This window comes from Hyperolius riggenbachi, chromosome 1, assembly GCF_040937935.1.
Source record: "Hyperolius riggenbachi isolate aHypRig1 chromosome 1, aHypRig1.pri, whole genome shotgun sequence".
In the NCBI taxonomy this organism is placed as follows: domain Eukaryota; kingdom Metazoa; phylum Chordata; class Amphibia; order Anura; family Hyperoliidae; genus Hyperolius; species Hyperolius riggenbachi.
Window position 1 is genome coordinate 248,139,102 of NC_090646.1, and position 18,613 is coordinate 248,157,714.

The window sequence follows — 18,613 nt, forward strand, 5'->3', positions numbered from 1 at the left end:
AGTTTCCTGTCTGTGAACCTTGTTGCATCGTGGGAAATAGCTGTTTACAGCTGTTTCCAACTGCCAAAAAAGCATGCAGCAGCTACATCACCTGCCAACAGCAAACATGTCACCATGTAAAAAAAATTCAGAATGTAAATCGGGGATTTAAAAGATTTTACAATGGGCAAACACTGACTAAATCATTTATACATAATTATTGTAAAAATGAATCACTTTTTTTATTACATTATTTTCACTGACATTCCTCTTTAATTCCTGATACCTGTTACATGGAGTTACATGGACTTTTCATGCAAGGTTCTTGCCTAGCATCATGACTTATTCATTTCCGAATACAACAGTCCTAAACTTATATGTCTCCTTTTGAAGAAGCCATGCCTGCTTTGTTAGTGTTCTCATTGCTTATCATTTTTAGAGATGAATATTCACATCATGTTACGAGAATTAAGGATAGTGATGGTCATATCTAGGAGAACTCATGGAGAAGCCTGTGATCAGTTTGGTCAGGTGATAGTAGATATGTAAGTCTATGATTTGCTAGTCATGATCATGTGCTAATGAAGCAAATCAGAGCTTTGCAAATCTATCAGCTGATCAAAAAAATCACATGCTTCTCCATGAGTTCTCACTACACTGAAAGCTCACTACAGTAATTCATGAATCTTTTATAAAAACAGGGGGCTCTTATTTTTTACATATTAAATTTACTCAGATTTAAAATAATACAAGATGTCAGATGAGGTTTTTGTTTGAAGTATGTTGAGTTGTTTAAAAAAAAATACACGTTTTGCAGGTGTATATAGTGTGCTGAGATGTGTAGAGAGACAATAACACACACGAGGCATGAAAGGTTTGTCTCTCATGCACTTGCATTGCTTCACTGCTTTTACAATGTTTAGCACTCTACGGAGATTTACTTTATACTTTATAGCGTCCTGACTATTAATTTTGGACTTTGTTGGTAGCATATTACAGGGTTTCTAATTTTTACTTGCTCTGCAGCTTCACTTATAATGTCAACATAGCTGTATACAAACTTTAGTTGTGTAAGCACAAGGTGGTGGGGCTTCCCAAAATGTTGAAAAGTGTGAATCGGGTTTTCAAAGCTCCTTCCATTGCAGTGCATTCACCAAGCTCCTGTTTGATGTTATCACACTTCTGACTCTTCTTCCATCCTCTGCTCTCTTCTCTGTAGCTTCCCTCTGACCCACTTTGTTGCCTATTTAGGTGGACATGCAATTCTTATTCCCGCTGAACTATGATTGGTTGGCAACTTAAGCAGATAAATAATTCTTCATAAACATTCACTGTGTTTTCATTTACTGCCTGCTTTTTCTCGTTAAGCCATTTAAATGCTAAACTGTATACTACATTTATGATTCTCCGCATCCCAAAACTAAAACCAGACTTTGCCCTTACTCTCTATACCCAAATGTATCTAGACAATTCTTTTTCAGTTAATTCATATTAAAATATTCTACAAAATAATTTCATTTCATGTTATCCAAGTAGAATCTAAATTACCCAGATTTTACATAATCCACGACATATAAACATGTATGCATACACCCTCAGGCATACATACATACATACATACAAGTATACTGACATGATAGAGCATTGTACCAAAAATATGCTGTACATTAGAAAAGAAAACCTAATTAAAACTGATTAATTTACAAATGCACTGTTACAGTGCAGAATATGTTTAAATGAATTATTTACTGGCATAGTAATGGCTTGTTGTAGTCCTACAAAATTGCATTCTTTTATCTTGCGGCCTGAATAAGATTCATTTCCATACTGCAGGGTTTAGCCTTTGGTCCACAGTTACAGGACGCATCAGCAGCAGAGTATATAGGAGAATCCGAATAAAGATGCAAAGAATTTGAATTATTGCAGATGTATCTGTCAAACCAAAGGGAGAATCATAACGCATTTACTAGTTCTCCCCAATTTCATAAGAAGCTGAGAAGAAAACATAGTAACAATAAGTGAGCCGATGAAGTGAATTTAGAAGTTCTAAACACATTTACAGACAAAGGATTGAGGAAGAATAAAGTGAGGATTCAAAAATTGTTATTAATAATCTGGATATAAAAAAATACATCCATGTTAGTCCATCATTTTACAGATGCTCCTGGCAAAGAGAGTCCCAGAACGAAACAATGATGAGTGAACTCCCTAAGGCTCATATAGACGTGCCTCGGTCAGGGTCATTGCCAAGATTGAGCCCTAGAGTGGGAGTTGGCTGGTATGGAATAGATGACATAGTTTTAATTGGACTTCGGAAAAATCCACCATTCGGTGCCCTGTGCCTGAAAGGACCAGTTCGGTGCTCTGGCACATTGCCAAATGAGAACCCAGAAGCAGCTTTAGTGGACAAGGTGCGGCTAAGTGTCTGTATCTGCTCTGGTATAAAGGTTGTAGTAGTTATATGAGTGTTCCTGAAATCACTTATTTGCTCCAGAGTTTGCCGCGTTGGCAATGTGTCAATGTCTAGTGGTGCTAGATCCACTGACGATGAAGAAAACTGTTTATGAGGGCTTTCATCATCAGTGCACAGGCTGTTTACACGTCGGTGGAGATGTTCCAGGTCAATTTCTTTGTCATCCTGGTGGAAAGAAAAAGAGAGGGAAATGCACAGTATTCAGTAGGAACCTTTAAACATACATTTCTGGTCCTAGCCAGACATTACAATTCAACTGCTTTTATATTTGGGGCTTACATAAACACGTCTTCTTAGAAAAAAATGGTTTCTGTCACCTACAGACTTTTTTTTAATGCATCCATTGGTCCTTACATCTGACAAACCTCATTATACTTAACATTGTAAACAATGTTGTAAACATTGTAAATGCACTTACTGTACATCATATAGATTAAACATTAACATACAATGCCTATGTAAAAAACAGGCACACTTCACTAAATTTCAGTGTACAGCTTTAACATATTTTTGTTCAAGCTATTTGAAGCCTGAGACAGCATAAACTCTCTAAGCATCTAGTGTAATTAAGTAAGCTTTGATCACTTGGTAGCAACATGAGCCAGAAGCTGACATTTGGTAAAGTGAGATCATGTCTACGAGAAAGCAGGGGCGTAGCAATAGGGGGTGCAGCGGTAGCGACCGCATCGGGGCCCTTGGGCCAGAGGGGCCCCGAAGGGCCCTCCCTCAACTACAGTATTAGCTCTCTATTGGTCCTGTGCTCATAATAATCACTTCTATATATACATTGAGTAGTGGTAAACATTAACAAGCTCTTCCCCATCCCCTTCTTGCACCTCTGACACTGTAGTTGCCATTGTCAGGTTTTGGTGCGCCGTATCAATTGTTATGTATAGAGTGCCTGGGGGGCCCCATTGTAAAACTTGCATCGGGGCCCACAGCTCCTTAGCTACGCCACTGCGAGAAAGTAACCCTTTTTCAAGATCAACTCAATAACACCAACCAGCTAAAAGTGATTCGAATAGAGGATCTAATAAATTGAAGATCTGTTTTATGTATCTTTATATAATACACAATTAGGATGCGTAATTTATAATAAGATAGGAATAGCACTCTACAGAAACCTCAAACAGTGGGTGAAATATACACATAATAAGATAAAATGAAATTTAATAAAATATATCACCAATTAAATGAACATAGCATGTTGAAGTATTCGAATTGTTAGCTTTTAACCACTTTGGGGCTTTGCTATTGGAAATCTACATGTATTTGTAGCAATTAGTTTATGACACAGCATTGATTTTTATAGTAGCTGTCCCTGTGGGGCCACTGCTATGAAAATCTACTTTATTGTAGAAATAACCATCCACAAACATGACGTAGATTTCCAATAGCACGGCCCTGAAGTTGATTGATCTGAAACATGGTAACTACAATATTTATTTAGCTTAACATGTGACATAATGAATTTAAGCCATCTTTATTCCTTAGAACTTCAATGTATTAGTAAAATGTTTTCATTGGCTTGGTGTTTTTAGATGATATTTAAAATGTATGTATCTCTAGCTAGGAATGTGCATAAACTATTTTTTCTAATTTACATATTTCTACATTTTTTAAAATATCCACATCACACTTTTATGTATTTTCTGTAGGTAAAACAGTTTAATATATTTAAGTTTTTTTTGGGGTGTTTCTATGATTTATTTCAATCAACATTTATTTAGATTCTTTTTTTAAATCAAACATTTTAAATCAACATTTTAGAAAAATAAAAATATCTCAGAGAGTGCTTTTAGAAAGAGTTTTATCCTTAATGTTTCTTAGTCTTCATCCCATTGAAGATGTAATTGTACCATTCCATCTGTCACATGAGACACAAAAATAAGAATACAGCTAAAATAAGGAGTGAGAGCTTAGGTTGGTAAGAAAACCCAGAGCTGGTAGAATCAGAGGAGAATGGAGAATAAAACGTGAATGAGAGTTGTCAGGAGTTTATGGGCCTGTTTTCCTATTGAGAATTTATGTCCTTAGATCACATTTAACCTCCCTGCCATTCTAATTATTTGCTGCGCACGGCAGGGAGGGTGTTTTTTTGCATTTTTTTTTTAGCATGTAGCTAGCCTAGCGCTAGCTACATGCTTCCCCCCTCCCCGCGACGTCCCCCCGTATGCGCCGCCGGCGCATATGCCCATCCGGAAATCCCGTTCTGAACGGGATTTCCATGAGGGCTTCCCCCGTCGCCATGGCGATGGGCGCGATGACGTCACCTACGTCGTGACGTCAGAGGGAGTCCCGATCTACCCCTCAGCGCTGCCTGGCACTGATTGGCCAGGCAGCGCACGGGTCTCGGGGGGGAACACCCTCTGATGCGGCGGGTAGCGGCGGATCGGCGCGGAGCGGCGGCAATCGTAAGTGACACGCAGCTAGCAAAGTGCTAGCTGCGGATATAAAAAAAAATTAAGCAAATCGGCCCAGCAGGGCCTGAGGAATCCTCCTCGGCAGGTTACCCCGAGCTGAGCTCGGGATAACCGGCAAGGAGGTTAATAACTAGTCTAGCATGTCTTTTATCAAAGTTAAAAGGAGACAAATTACATTTTAATCATACTACTTTTTATTACTTTTGCAACCCTTTCATACTCATCTCACAACCTACGGTAATTTACCAGTTGCTTATTTTAAAATATGATTGGTATTTCTGAGTGGGTATTAATGTAATATTGGATCAGCTGCCTTTATACATTTGCAATGATATGTCATTTTTAGAAGGAACAGCATTGTTCCCAGCACACATTCTGTATTGCGTTAAACAAAGCATTCACTGTGAAAAAAGACAAATATTCACCTATTCACTCCCCTCCCTAAACAGGTGTAAATGTAACTGTGGCACTTATTTTCCAGGGTATAAATAATAGATACTAAATCCATTTGATTGCAATGATCATTATGTTTTCCAAATTCCAGCTCATTAATAGGGCAATAGATATACATAGAGCAATAGTTAAAGGGAACCTAAAGTGGGAGGGATATGGAAGCTGCCATTTTTTTGTATTTTAAACAATACCAGTTACCCGGCAGTCCTGTTGATCCTGAGTCACAGGCCCTAAACAAGCATGCAGATCAGATGGTTCTGACAAAATATGAAAAGATTAGCTGAATGCTAGTTTCAGATGTGTGATTCAGACACTACTTATGCAGAATGGTATTGGAATAGGCTGCCGGGTAACTGGTATTGTTTAAAGGGAAACAAATATGGCAGTCTTCATATACCTCTTGCCAGGGCCGGATTTGTAATGTTCACCACCCAAGGCCTACTGTCACCTACCGCCCCTGAACAACCACGCTCCCTGTTGGGGAAGAGATTGAGTTGGGATGCAAAGGGTGCTACTGGTTATTATATATGGCCAATGTGATGCAGATAATTGTGAGCTGATGCAAATATGCAGACTTTTGCATCTTAAAAAATGATCAAAGCAGCTGCAGGAGTTGAATGGTCCATTTCCAAGCAGCATCCATTTGCATCAGCTTGGAATTATAAGCATTCATTGGTCATTCCTACTGGTATTAGAAGGTAGGGTCACATATAAGGTGCTACTTAGAGAGGCAGGAATTATCACATGCTGAGTGCTGCTGGGTGGGGGAGAGTATAACATACTGGATGCTGGTGGGAGGCAGGGACAGACATACTGGATGCTGGTGGGAGGCAGGGACAGACATACTGGATGCTGGTGGGAGGCAGGGACAGACATACTGGATGCTGGTGGGAGGCAGGGACAGACATACTGGATGCTGGTGGGAGGCAGGGACAGACATACTGGATGCTGGTGGGAGGCAGGGACAGACATACTGGATGCTGGTGGGAGGCAGGGACAGACATACTGGATGCTGGTGGGAGGCAGGGACAGACATACTGGATGCTGGTGGGAGGCAGGGACAGACATACTGGATGCTGGTGGGAGGCAGGGACAGACATACTGGATGCTGGTGGGAGGCAGGGACAGACATACTGGATGCTGGTGGGAGGCAGGGACAGAGATACTGGATGCTGGTGAGAGGCAGGGACAGACATACTGGATGCTGGTGGGAGGCAGGGACAGAGATACTGGATGCTGGTGGGAGGCAGGGACAGACACACTGGATGCTGGTGGGAGGCAGGGACAGACATACTGGATGCTGGTGGGAGGCAGGAACAGAGATACTGGATGCTGGTGGGAGGCAGGGACAGACACACTGGATGCTGGTGGGAGGCAGGGACAGACATACTGGATGCTGGTGGGAGGCAGGGACAGACATACTGGATGCTGGTGGGAGGCAGGGACAGACATACTGGATGCTGGTGGGAGGCAGGGACAGACATACTGGATGCTGGTGGGAGGCAGGGACAGACATACTGGATGCTGGTGGGAGGCAGGGACAGACACACTGGATGCTGGTGGGAGGCAGGGACAGACACACTGGATGCTGGTGGGAGGCAGGGACAGACACACTGGATGCTGGTGGGAGGCAGGGACAGACACACTGGATGCTGGTGGGAGGCAGGGACAGACATACTGGATGCTGGTGGGAGGCAGGGACAGACATACTGGATGCTGGTGGGAGGCAGGGACAGACACACTGGATGCTGGTGGGAGGCAGGGACAGACACACTGGATGCTGGTGGGAGGCAGGGACAGACACACTGGATGCTGGTGGGAGGCAGGGACAGACACACTGGATGCTGGTGGGAGGCAGGGACAGACATACTGGATGCTGGTGGGAGGCAGGGACAGACATACTGGATGCTGGTGGGAGGCAGGGACAGACATACTGGATGCTGGTGGGATGCAAGGATGGACGCGTGTGTGTGTGTGTGTGTGTGCGTGCGTGCGTGCGTGCGTGCGTAGTGTATGTGTAGTGTGTGCACACATACTGGGTGCTGGTTGGAGGCATAATGGCAGCTGCTTTGTGGAGGGGAGAGAGACTGAGAGGAACATACTTGGAGCTATTGGGTGGTGTGAGAGAGAGATACTGGGTGCTGCTCTGTGGGGAGCACACAAACTGCATGCTGCTTTATGTGTGGGAGAGAGAGAGACATACTTGGTGCTAATGGGGGAAGGGAGAGGGGCATACTGGGTACAGGTGGAAGGCAAAATGGGGAGGGGCACAAACTGGGTGCTGCTTTGTGGGGGGTGAGGATGGAGGGACATACTTAGTGGGGGAGAAGGGACATACTGGATGCTGTTGGGTCGGTTGATCCCCTGGGATCACACTGGGAGGCTGCTGCGTGAGGAGGAGGGAAGTGTCACTTACACTGGGAAGGGGGAGAGGAATTTCACACAGGCGGCTGCTGCTGATCGGGGGACAGATTGCGTGATGCTGGTGGACTAGGGATTAGTAGATGCAGGGTGATGCTGCTTACCAGACCTCGTGCATCTTTGTTTATAGTCCGGCCTCCTTCTCTCCTCCCGTAGTCTGGTTCTTCTCCAGGTGCAAGAGATCTCACCATTGCCTGCACTCTGGGGTTTCTCACGTTCATGCAGCGCGGCGAGATCTCTCTACTGATGTGTGGCGCTGCATCAGCCACGTGTTTTCCCGGCTTCTCCACACCATTGACCGGAAGTCGGGTGGAGAAGGGCGCCAATCATCTGCAAGTGACAGCGGGCGGCTCATCCAGCAGCCCCAGCGGCAGCGGGAGACCTCCCATCCACTGCACACTTCTGGCTGGGCTGAGTGGGCTCAGCCAGGCTGACGTCACTTAAATGACAAAGCGGCCAGCCGGGTGAGTGATGCGCCCGCTGCAAGCCGCTGGACTGTGTGTGGGACTCGGGATAGAGAGTCTGCTCTATGGCTGCTGCAGGCTCTCTCTCCCTCTTTGCACCACAACATCGGTACTTGTAGTAGCCGCAGCCGCCCCTCGCTAGCTGTTTACACAGTAACAGAGCAAAGCGGGGCGGGCGGCTGCAGACTTGCACAGTAAGTAGCTGACAGTTATGGCGGCGGGTGACTGGTATAGCGTCACCCGCCCCATGTATTTTGGCTAAATCTGGCGCCCTAGTCCTGTGCCTTGGAGGCCTTTCCACAAATCCGGCCCTGCCTCTTGCTTCAGGTTACCTTTAAAAAGTAACAGCCATCATGTATGTATAGTACCCAGCATCATCTTATTTGTACACAAATGATTCAAGGAATGTCCTAGAGATTAAACAAAATATTACAAAACCTTAAAGCACTCATAAGACTTTACTAATGCTTTCTGTGTACCCCATGGTATATTTGCCGTAGGTCTATTTCTCTGTGTAGTACCACTACGCATTATATTTACAATTCTGAAACATGACACATCGGTCAATGTTCATAATAATCCCAAGACCTCTGCCTAAGATTTGAGAACTACTTTTGAATATTTGTATCCTCAGTGCATAAGCAATGATTCCACAGGAAATAAAAGTTTACAAGCTTAATTGCATATTTACTGATAATGGACATTGTGTTCTCAAAGCTATGTGTACATAGAATATACAGAAATAATGGCTTAGCTGACTGAGGCTCATAGTTGCCTAAGCAATAAGTACTGAAATATATTTACAGTAACTTGTAGCAGTTGGAGGAATTATTTAGCAGTTCCTGCAAAACCCTTGGAGCTATTATACTTAAAGGGACCACTGCAAATCCTTATAGACAATTTCTGCTGAGCACAAAACAGAATGGATTTCCACTGTCAGCACATTTAAATCCCCACAAACCTTACATCCCTGTGTAGCTAAGAATCTCCAATAACAGACTGTATAGTAATCCCTGAGAAAAGGTTTAAACTCACTGTGTAGGAGCTGCCAAATGACTGCACTCCCAGGTCCAGCGGCCATCTTAGTGTGTGCACGTACTTTCTCCTCCTCATTTTAGGGATTGTTATTTGGGGGCGTGCTAGGTTTTGTAAGGGAAAAAAGTGTACTCACGCCACCTAGTGGCTGTGAAACTTTTGTAAGAAAGTAAGTAATATGTTATAAAATAAATTGATATAATTGATAAAATAATTGATATAATAAATGTATTATTTAATTATTAATCATTTAGTAAAAATAATTACAAAACAAAATAATAAAGTATAGAAAATTCATTATTTTTCTTTGCAATTATTATTATTTATTTTCTTTTTTTTTTTTATGTGATATTATCTGCATCAGTGGAATTGCTGTCCCCTTGCCTGCTTGCTTCACTCACTGAGCTGTGGGATCAGTCCTCACGTCACTCAACTTCACACAACTTTTCTAACTCTATGTCCCCTTGGATAGTGAAGATTGTACACCAGGACCCTCAGCTGCTCACTTCGCTCGGTGGGCTCCGGGCTGGAAACTCAGGTTTATAGGAGCCAGCAAAATTATTGTTTAAAAAGGGAATCACTTTATTCATGTATAGTCTTAATTTTTTGGACAAGATGTAGAATAACATTCCGGTTTGAAAGCAGAATTTCCCAAAATGGCCTAAAACGTGTTTCAACAACGAAAAAGATGCTTCCTCAGAGGAACATAAAAAATATATATTATCAGTTGTAGACCTTTAAGTATGAGACCAATTAGGAGATGCAATCCCACTCAGTGTGTCTATATGGAAAATTGGGTTGCCAGATTAGTGGTGGTGCGCAATCTCCTCTATCCAAGTGGACATAGAGTTAGAATAAAAAGTTGTCTGAGCAAGTGAGTACTGAGCCCACTGCCCAGCAAGCAAAGCGAGCAAGCAAGGGAACAGTGACTCAATAAAAGCAGGTAATTTTTTTACATTATTATTATTAATAATAATTTAATAATTCATTTTTTATTAATTTCTTTTGTGATTTTTTAATACTATAATATTATGAATTAAATAATTAATTGATTTTGATTAATTTTTTAATTTATTACTTATTTCCTTAGTACAATTCTGTACTTTAGTTCTGGAAAACAAAAGTTTGCTTTCTTAAAATGGAAAGAATTCGCAATAATTCAGGTTGTACTGAGCTCCGAAATATTCAGCAGTGATGCACTGAGAGACATCTCAGAGCTCACTCCAAACTGAATTATTGCAAATTCTTTCTGTTACAAGAAAGCAAACTTTTGTTTTCCATAGCATTTTAGTAAGGGGGCTTTTAGGACCATTGTAGTCCCTTACACACTCCAATGAGTTCTGGGTCACCATGAGCTTGCTGGTTAGTCTGTACTTTAGTTCTGGGGTAACATTTTTTCTTTCACAGCCACTAGGTGGCGTGAGTACACTTTTTCTTGTTTTTCCTGACAAAACCTGGCACGCCCCAGCTAACAATCCCTCCAATGAGGAGGGAGAAAGGATATGCGCAGAAGTATTAAGATGGCCGTGGGACCCAGGAGTTCGGTGGCTCCTACACAGTGAGTATAAACTGATAAGTGCACAATACATTACAGGAGATTCTTATCTACACAGGGGTATAAGGTTGTGGGGGTTTCAACAAGCTGACAGCAGAAATTCATTCTATTTTGTGCACACACTGCACAGCAGAAACTGTCTATGGGGATTTGCAGTGGGTTCCCTAAAGTATACTAGCGCCTAATCATTGTTTTAGATTACAGGTCATTGACCTTCTATTTATCTTTTTTTTTCATCTTTAGCACTTATAGGGCTTGAGTCACTAAAGGGTGCTAACATAGTTAGCACACCTAAAAGCTTTGCACATGCAAACTAGGGTGCTAAGTAGTTTGCACGGGCAAAGTTGTTACTAATCGCACGCTATTTGGTGCGCCTGAAACGTCACACCTGTGCACACAAAACGTTGCACCATCCGTGTGCAAAGTACGCTTATCAAGCTATTTTGAATGCAGACGGTGCGACAATAATATACGCACAAACTTTTGTGCGCATGTTAGCGCGTGCAAAGGCACTTTGCACGTGCTTAGAGGTTTTTCACTAGCATGCTAACACTTAGCACCCTTTAGTGAATCAAGCCCATATACTGTTATCTGCAAATTATATTTTTGTTGTACCATGCTATGTGCCATGTGCAGTTATTACTTTATCTGTTACAATTACATAGTGCCCCATGCTTTATTTTCATGCAATTGAAATCATGGAAAAAATGTAAAAAAGTAGGTGGAAGGAGTATGTGTTCACTCAAAAACACACATACCATAGTATTTTAAAACAGAATGTTTGTAATGTACTACTTACTGATGTGTAAAAACATATACTTCTCAGTGCATATTTTTTAAACAGATGACAAGCCTTCTAATAATGATGAATGTTTGAAATCCTGAGCTGCAGACTTATGTAAACTACAGATGTATTTTAGATGTGTGTTTAAAAATTGTCTGATGAATCTCATTAACATAAACATGTATAAACATTCCCACCATAACCATGAATAGTTGCTAATTTATGTCTGAAATGTATCAATGCCATTTTTTTTAAAAATATCAAAAATCAAAGTAATCTGCGGTATCTATGTTTTTGAATGCAAAAATTTGATGAAATAAACATACTACCTTAAGGGCCCATTTCCACTTGTGCGGTAGGAATCGTCGTGGAAAAAATTTGCATGTGGATGCGAATTTCGCATGAGGTTGTATGGGAATTTTCATGCGAATTCGCATATGATTTCGCATGGATGACTATGTATGCGAATTTAACCATGACCGTGCCTGTGTGTTTTTCCATTATTTCTATGTGAAATTGTATGCAAATTTGCATGAAAATTCGCATACCAAAACAGAATGTGAATTTCCTATGAAATTCATTGTATGCGAATCGCATAGCGGTATGCGCTATGCGAATTCTGATGGCTCTGTCGTGCAGATTTTTTCTGCACAGAAAAACGCTCAGAAATCCTGACAAGTGGAAATGGGCCCATTCACTTTGTATTGTCTATGCGAATCTGCCTGCAGGAAAAGCATGCAGATTCGCTCTAGTGGAAACGGGCCCTCAAAAGATAATACTGATAATGTTGCATGATTTCTTTTTCAGTGTCTTATTCTGATATACTGTGAATTTCCTGTATTACATTAGCCTATAATATTACAAAATTTCTAAGGACATGCTACTGATCTGTTAGAGTTCAAAAATATAGCTTGCAGATTGCTCTTAGAGGAGCATATTGTCTATGTAGTTTGGGTCTGGTGATCTCTAACTCATTTGTAGATAGAGTTGGGCCGAACCTCCGATTTTAGGTTCGCGAACCGGGTTCGCGAACTTCCGCGGAAGGTTCGGTTCGCGTTAAAGTTCGCGAACCGCAATAGACTTCAATGGGGATGCGAACTTTGAAAAAAAAATTTTTTTTGCTGGCCACAAAAGTGATGGAAAAGATGTTTCAAGGGGTCTAACACCTGGAGGGGGGCATGGCGGAGTGGGATACACGCCAAAAGTCTCCGGGGAAAAATCTGGATTTGACGCAAAGCAGCGTTTTAAGGGCAGAAATCATATTGAATGCTAAATGACAGGCCTAAAGTGCTTTAAAACATCTTGCATGTGTATACATCAATCAGGTAGTGTAATTAAGGTACTGCTTCACACTGACACACCAAACTGTTCACTGAACAGAACAGGTATGCAGTGGCGGGTTCACTGAACAGAACAGGTATGCAGTGGCGGGTTCACTGAACAGAACAGGTATACAGTGGCGGGTTCACTGAACAGAACAGGTATGCAGTGGCGGGTTCACTGAACAGAACAGGTATACAGTGGCGGGTTCACTGAACAGAACAGGTATACAGTGGCGGGTTCACTGAACAGTACAGGTATGCAGTGGCAGGTTCACTGAACAGGTATGCAGTGGTGGGTTCACAGTACAGGTATGCAGTGGTGGGTTCACAGAACAGGTATGCAGTGGTGGGTTCACAGTACAGGTATGCAGTGGTGGGTTCACAGAACAGGTATGCAGTGGTGGGTTCACTGAACAGGTATGCAGTGGTGGGTTCACAGTACAGGTATGCAGTGGTGGGTTCACAGAACAGGTATGCAGCCAGGGACAAGCTAAGCCTAACTAATCTTTCCCTATGAGAGAATGTGCAGCAGCTCGCCCTACTCTCACTAATGCAGGCACACGAGTGACCGTAATGGTCGCCGCTGCCTGCCTTTTAGTAGGGGGGGAGTGGCTCCAGGGGCTAGTGTAGCCTAATTGGCTACACTGGGCCTGCTGACTGTGATGTAGAGGGTCAAAGTTGACCCTCATGGTGCATTATGGGGCGAACCGAACTTCCGCAAAAGTTCGCCTGCGGGACGCGAACGCGAACCACGGAAGTTCGCATAGAACCGTTCGCAGGGGAACCGTTCGGCCCAACTCTATTTGTAGATAGGAGTGTCAAAGTTTACAGCCTGTCAATAGATCAGCCTATGGCCCATATGCAAATGCAATTAACTTTTTCTCCTGGGTTTTCTCCTAGGTGATATTTTTAAATTTGTCAATAAAATGCCCTTTAAGCCCCCAGAAAGCAAGAACATACTCAAAATAATTTTGTCAGTACTTTTTCACCTACTTTTTTGGGGCATTTTTTCAGTTGAAAAGCACTGGAAAGTTATTTTAAATAGAAGATGAAAATGTATCTCCCAGGAGAAAACACAGGAGAAAAAATTAATTGTATATGGGTCCAGGTGTTGAAAATGAGTAACAAAGTCTCTCTTGCCTTGTGTTGCTAATCATTAGAGATGTAGCGAACGGTTCGCCGGCAAACGGTTCCAGGCAAACCTCGGTGGTTCGTGTTCACCGTGCAAAGGCAAACTTTTGCGGAAGTTCAATTCGCCCCATAATGCTCTATGGAGCAGAACTTTGACCCTCTTCTACATCACAGTCAGCAGGCATATTGTTGCCAATCAGACTGCACTCACACCTGGAGCCCCACCCCCCTTATAAAAAGCAAGGTCCTTGTGTCATTTTACTCATTCGTCTGCCTACACTAATTAGTTAAAGGACAGCTGCTACACACACTCTGCTAGGGAGAGTTTAATTAGGCACTTGTATATTACTCCCTCCCTCCTGCCCTCCTACCTATTCCCTCCTCCCGGAGGGAGGAGGGTCTCATCTGCCAGGTAATTATAGTATTTCAAAAGCCAGCTTACATACCGTGGCTGGGAATTGAACCCAGGTCTCACTGTGTGGTAGGCAAGTACCTTAACCGCTATACCACCAACACTACTAACTAAAGCTAGCCTAGCATGTACCATTTCTGCTCAATCCAAGAGAAAAATTAGACAAGACAAATAACATTTATATCATGCTTTTCTCCTGGCGGACTCAAAGCACCAGAGCTGCAGCCACTAGGGCACACTCTATAGGCAGTAGAAGTGTTAGGAAGACTTGCCTAAGGTCTCCTCGGATGCGTTTCTGCCTCAATGTTAAGTATAGGAAAAACACAAACCGCTCTGAAAAACGGCACTTCAGAGCGGTTTTGCAGGCGTTTTTGTTACAGAAGCTGTTCAGTAACAGCTTTACTGTAACAATATATGAAATCTACTATACTGAAAACCGCAGCAGCAATCCGCAAACCGCTAGCAAAACGCCATAGAAAAATAAAAAAAAGCGTTTCAAAATCTGCTAGCATTTTGCGGATCTGCTTTTTGGTGTGCACCAGGCCTGACTGTGTGTCCCGGACACAGAGAGAGAGTCAAGCCATGTCTGTCTGAATGAATGAGACGAGCCTCCTGGAAGGACCAGACACTGCGCTGCTGGCCACAGCGCATGCAGCTTTGCCGCAGAGGGGCATAGCGGGTGGCTGACAAGCGAATTCAATTTTATCATCTTGTGAGTATTCACTTTCAATGCGCAATAGAGTTCAAGCTTTGGTAACACACTTAGAGCGCTCCTTCCTTTCTCAGACTGTCTGAATGAATGAATGAATAATAGCAGTTATTAATAAAATGCAAAGTCAGCTCATAAAGCAAAAAACTGTACTTTTGGGAAGCTATAACTTATAAATGAATAATAATACTTATGCACAAATGCAAATATGATAACCGTATGGAATATAAAAAGTAGGAAAACATGTTTTTATTTAATATTATGTCCGGGTTTTACATTTCCTTGGCACTTTTTTTTTATTTCATATCGCTTTTCATATCGCTTTCAGAGCTAGGACAAGGAATCATGCCAGTAAATCGTCGATCTATTGATTTATAGATTTATTTTTTGCAGTAACATGGCCACATTCAGGACCATATCTGAAACATGGATTGCTACCCAGAGATGTGGTGGAAGACTATAAACTTAATACTGTGCTCAGAAATCAGCTACTGCTATACCTACATCTAACTATCCTTCATTAGTGTGAGAGAAAATGAAGGAAAGATGTGGGATGGTAAGGATGCTACAAACTATCAAAAATGCATGAAGTATGATGTAAAAAAAAGCTAATACTAGAAACTGGGATAAGCATTTATTGGGGAAAAGGGCCCTTCCACATTGAGTCCATTGCATCATGATGAACAATATCACTGATATTCCGCACGCACGAAAAAAGGGCGCAGTGAAAAAACAAAATAACAAAATGGCGCAGATGAATAATGAAATCTAATAACAATAAACATCGTTGTCAGACTTGGTTAACGATAAATAACGTTGTAATTACAGACGGGAAATAACAATGAAAAGATATTAACGCTAAAAATCGTTATGTAATTCAACAATGCAGCTTAACCCAGCCCTACTCTCACACAGAACCCTCCCTTGGTGGTGCCTAAAACTAACCACTCCCCTGGTGACACCTAACCCTAATTACCCCCCTGGTGGTGCCTAACCCTAATTACCCCCTGGTGGTGCCTAACCCTAACCACCCCCTTGGTGGTGCCTAACCCTAACCACCCCCCTGGTGTTGTCTAAAACTAACCTCCAGCCGGGTGGTACCTAACCCTAACCACTCCCCCTGGTGTTGCTTAAAGGGAACTGAGCACATTCTCTTTCACTGGAATTTCTCCTGGCATAGAAGCTGCCATGTTTCCCCTCCCCTTCTCACATTCCTTATTTACAGAAGTCAGAAATTCTATCTTGACACATTGACACACACAATGGGCCTGATTCACAAAGCGGTGCAAACTTTTTCGCGGACTTTTCCGTGCGCAAAGTGCCGCGATTCGCGTGAATCGCGGCACTTTGCGCGCACAAAAGTCCTCGAAAAAGTTTGCACCGCTTTGTGAATCAGGCCCAATGGCTTTGAAGAAACAGTCCTAATTACCCACCCCCTTTGTTGATGAAAAGGTATTGTTTACTTCTTGTTAATTAGCTCAATAAAACAATTAGCTTCCTGAAAGCTGAAATCTCTGTGGCCGGGGACGGTCGGGCAGGCCTGCTGAAACAGGCTAATAAAACTACTTTGAATGTAAAATACAAGGTAAAATGAAAGTTTATTTTAATAATGAAACAGATTGTTGGCATGCATTTTTCATGTGTTATAGAAATGTCCTGGGTGCTAAAAAAGGTGCTCGGTTCACTTTAACCCTAATCACTCCCTCAGCAGAAACACCCTTTTACACATAGAAATGATAATATCTATACATATAAACGAAATAAAGTCTATGGCAGCGCCCTTTTCGTCCACCCTCGTCCTTCTCCCTTTTTTCCTGCTACCAATATTCCTATGGTCTACTACATTGAGTGCAATGCATCGTGGTTTAGCTGGTTCCAACATAGTAATGTAAAGCATGCAGTGTTAACTGGGTAACACATGCATTGACAGTGGCAGTGAGGCATACTTTCATTGTACTGTATGCCTCACCATATGGTCACCGTAACGCATGGCGTGACTTTTCAGTTATGTTGCATTGCGATCTGAGTAGCCCTGCATAGCTACTACTCCCCGCTGGAATCCTGTGTGCGGGCTGAGCGGTGCAGTGGTGGGCAATAAGCAGCGCATGGCTACCTGGATAATCAGAAGCCCTGACGGGACATGCACACCGGAATGGTGAGAACACCAGTGCTGTTGTGTCTATAGGCTGGATTAATCGCTTGCCTGGCCACTAGTACTCTACATATACACTTGTCTACCTGCTTTAATCAGCAAGTCAAGCAGTGAGCCCATGCATTTACATCCCTCTATACCTCCCCAGCACTCTGAAGAAAACCCAGAGTATTTTGGTACCGGTACTAGTGTTTATGTGGGTAAGGTCTGAGTGAGGTGCATTTATGCTTGGGAGTGCTCCACAGGTGTTTTAATTGTTTTTAGGGCATGTGGGCCCACTTTTTGTATTGTTCCCCCAATTTTTGATACCAATAAAGGCAATTTGTATTTGGATATTCCCTGAGCAGTCACATGTTTGTTTGGTTTAAGCATTGCAATCTGATTGCAACACCTGGGGCCTTTTAATTCCTGTTGGATGGAATGTTTGTCTACTTGAGTTTAAAATGTTATTTCAAGTAGCATCGAAGCCTTGCTGGATTACTCCCTATCTATTTCTTCTTTGCATTACAATGTGATTAATCAATACAGGGAGTGCAGAATTATTAGGCAAGTTGTATTTTTTAGGAATAATTTTATTATTGAACAACAACCATGTTTTTAATGAACCCAAAAAACTCATTAATATCAAAGCTGAATATTTTTTAAAGTAGTTTTTAGTTTTAGCTATTTTAGGGGGATATCTGTGTGTGCAGGTGACTATTACTGTGCATAATTATTAGGCAACTTAACAAAAAACAAATATATACCCATTTCAATTATTTATTTTTACCAGTGAAACCAATATAACATCTCAACATTCACAAATATACATTTCTGACATTCAAAAACAAAACAAAAACAAATCAGTGACCAATATAGCCACCTGTCTTTGCAAGGACACTTAAACGCCTGCCATCCATGGATTCTGTCAGTGTTTTGATCTGTTCACCATCAAAATTGCGTGCAGCAGCAACCACAGCCAACCAGACACTGTTCAGAGAGGTGTACTGTTTTCCCTCCTTGTAAATCTCACATTTTATGATGGACCACAAGTTCTCAATGGGGTTCAGATCAGGTGAACAAGGAGGCCATGTCATTACTTTTTCTTCTTTTATACCCTTTCTTGCCAGCCACGCTGTGGAGTACTTGGACACGTGTGATGGAGCATTGTCCTGCATAAAAAATCATGTTTTTCTTGAAGGATGCAGACTTCTTCCTATACCACTGCTTGAAGAAGGTGTCTTCCAGAAACTGGCAGTAGGACTGGGAGTTGAGCTTGACTCCATCCTCAACCCGAAAAGGCCCCACAAGCTCATCTTTG

The 18,613-nt window shown here is 42.3% G+C and overlaps 1 protein-coding gene across 2 annotated transcripts in view; it reads right to left on the bottom strand.

Moving 5' to 3' along the window:
* Positions 1-2,059: 2,059 nt before the first annotated feature.
* The window catches only part of GRID2 (glutamate ionotropic receptor delta type subunit 2), a 724,654-nt gene continuing 708,100 nt past the window's right edge, over positions 2,060-18,613 (bottom strand). For both annotated transcript variants that reach the window (XM_068270973.1, XM_068270982.1), the window contains exon 14: positions 2,060-2,617. In XM_068270973.1, the coding sequence (XP_068127074.1) occupies positions 2,195-2,617 (423 nt within the window). In that variant the 3' untranslated portion in view covers positions 2,060-2,194. The remainder of the gene's footprint in view (positions 2,618-18,613) is intronic.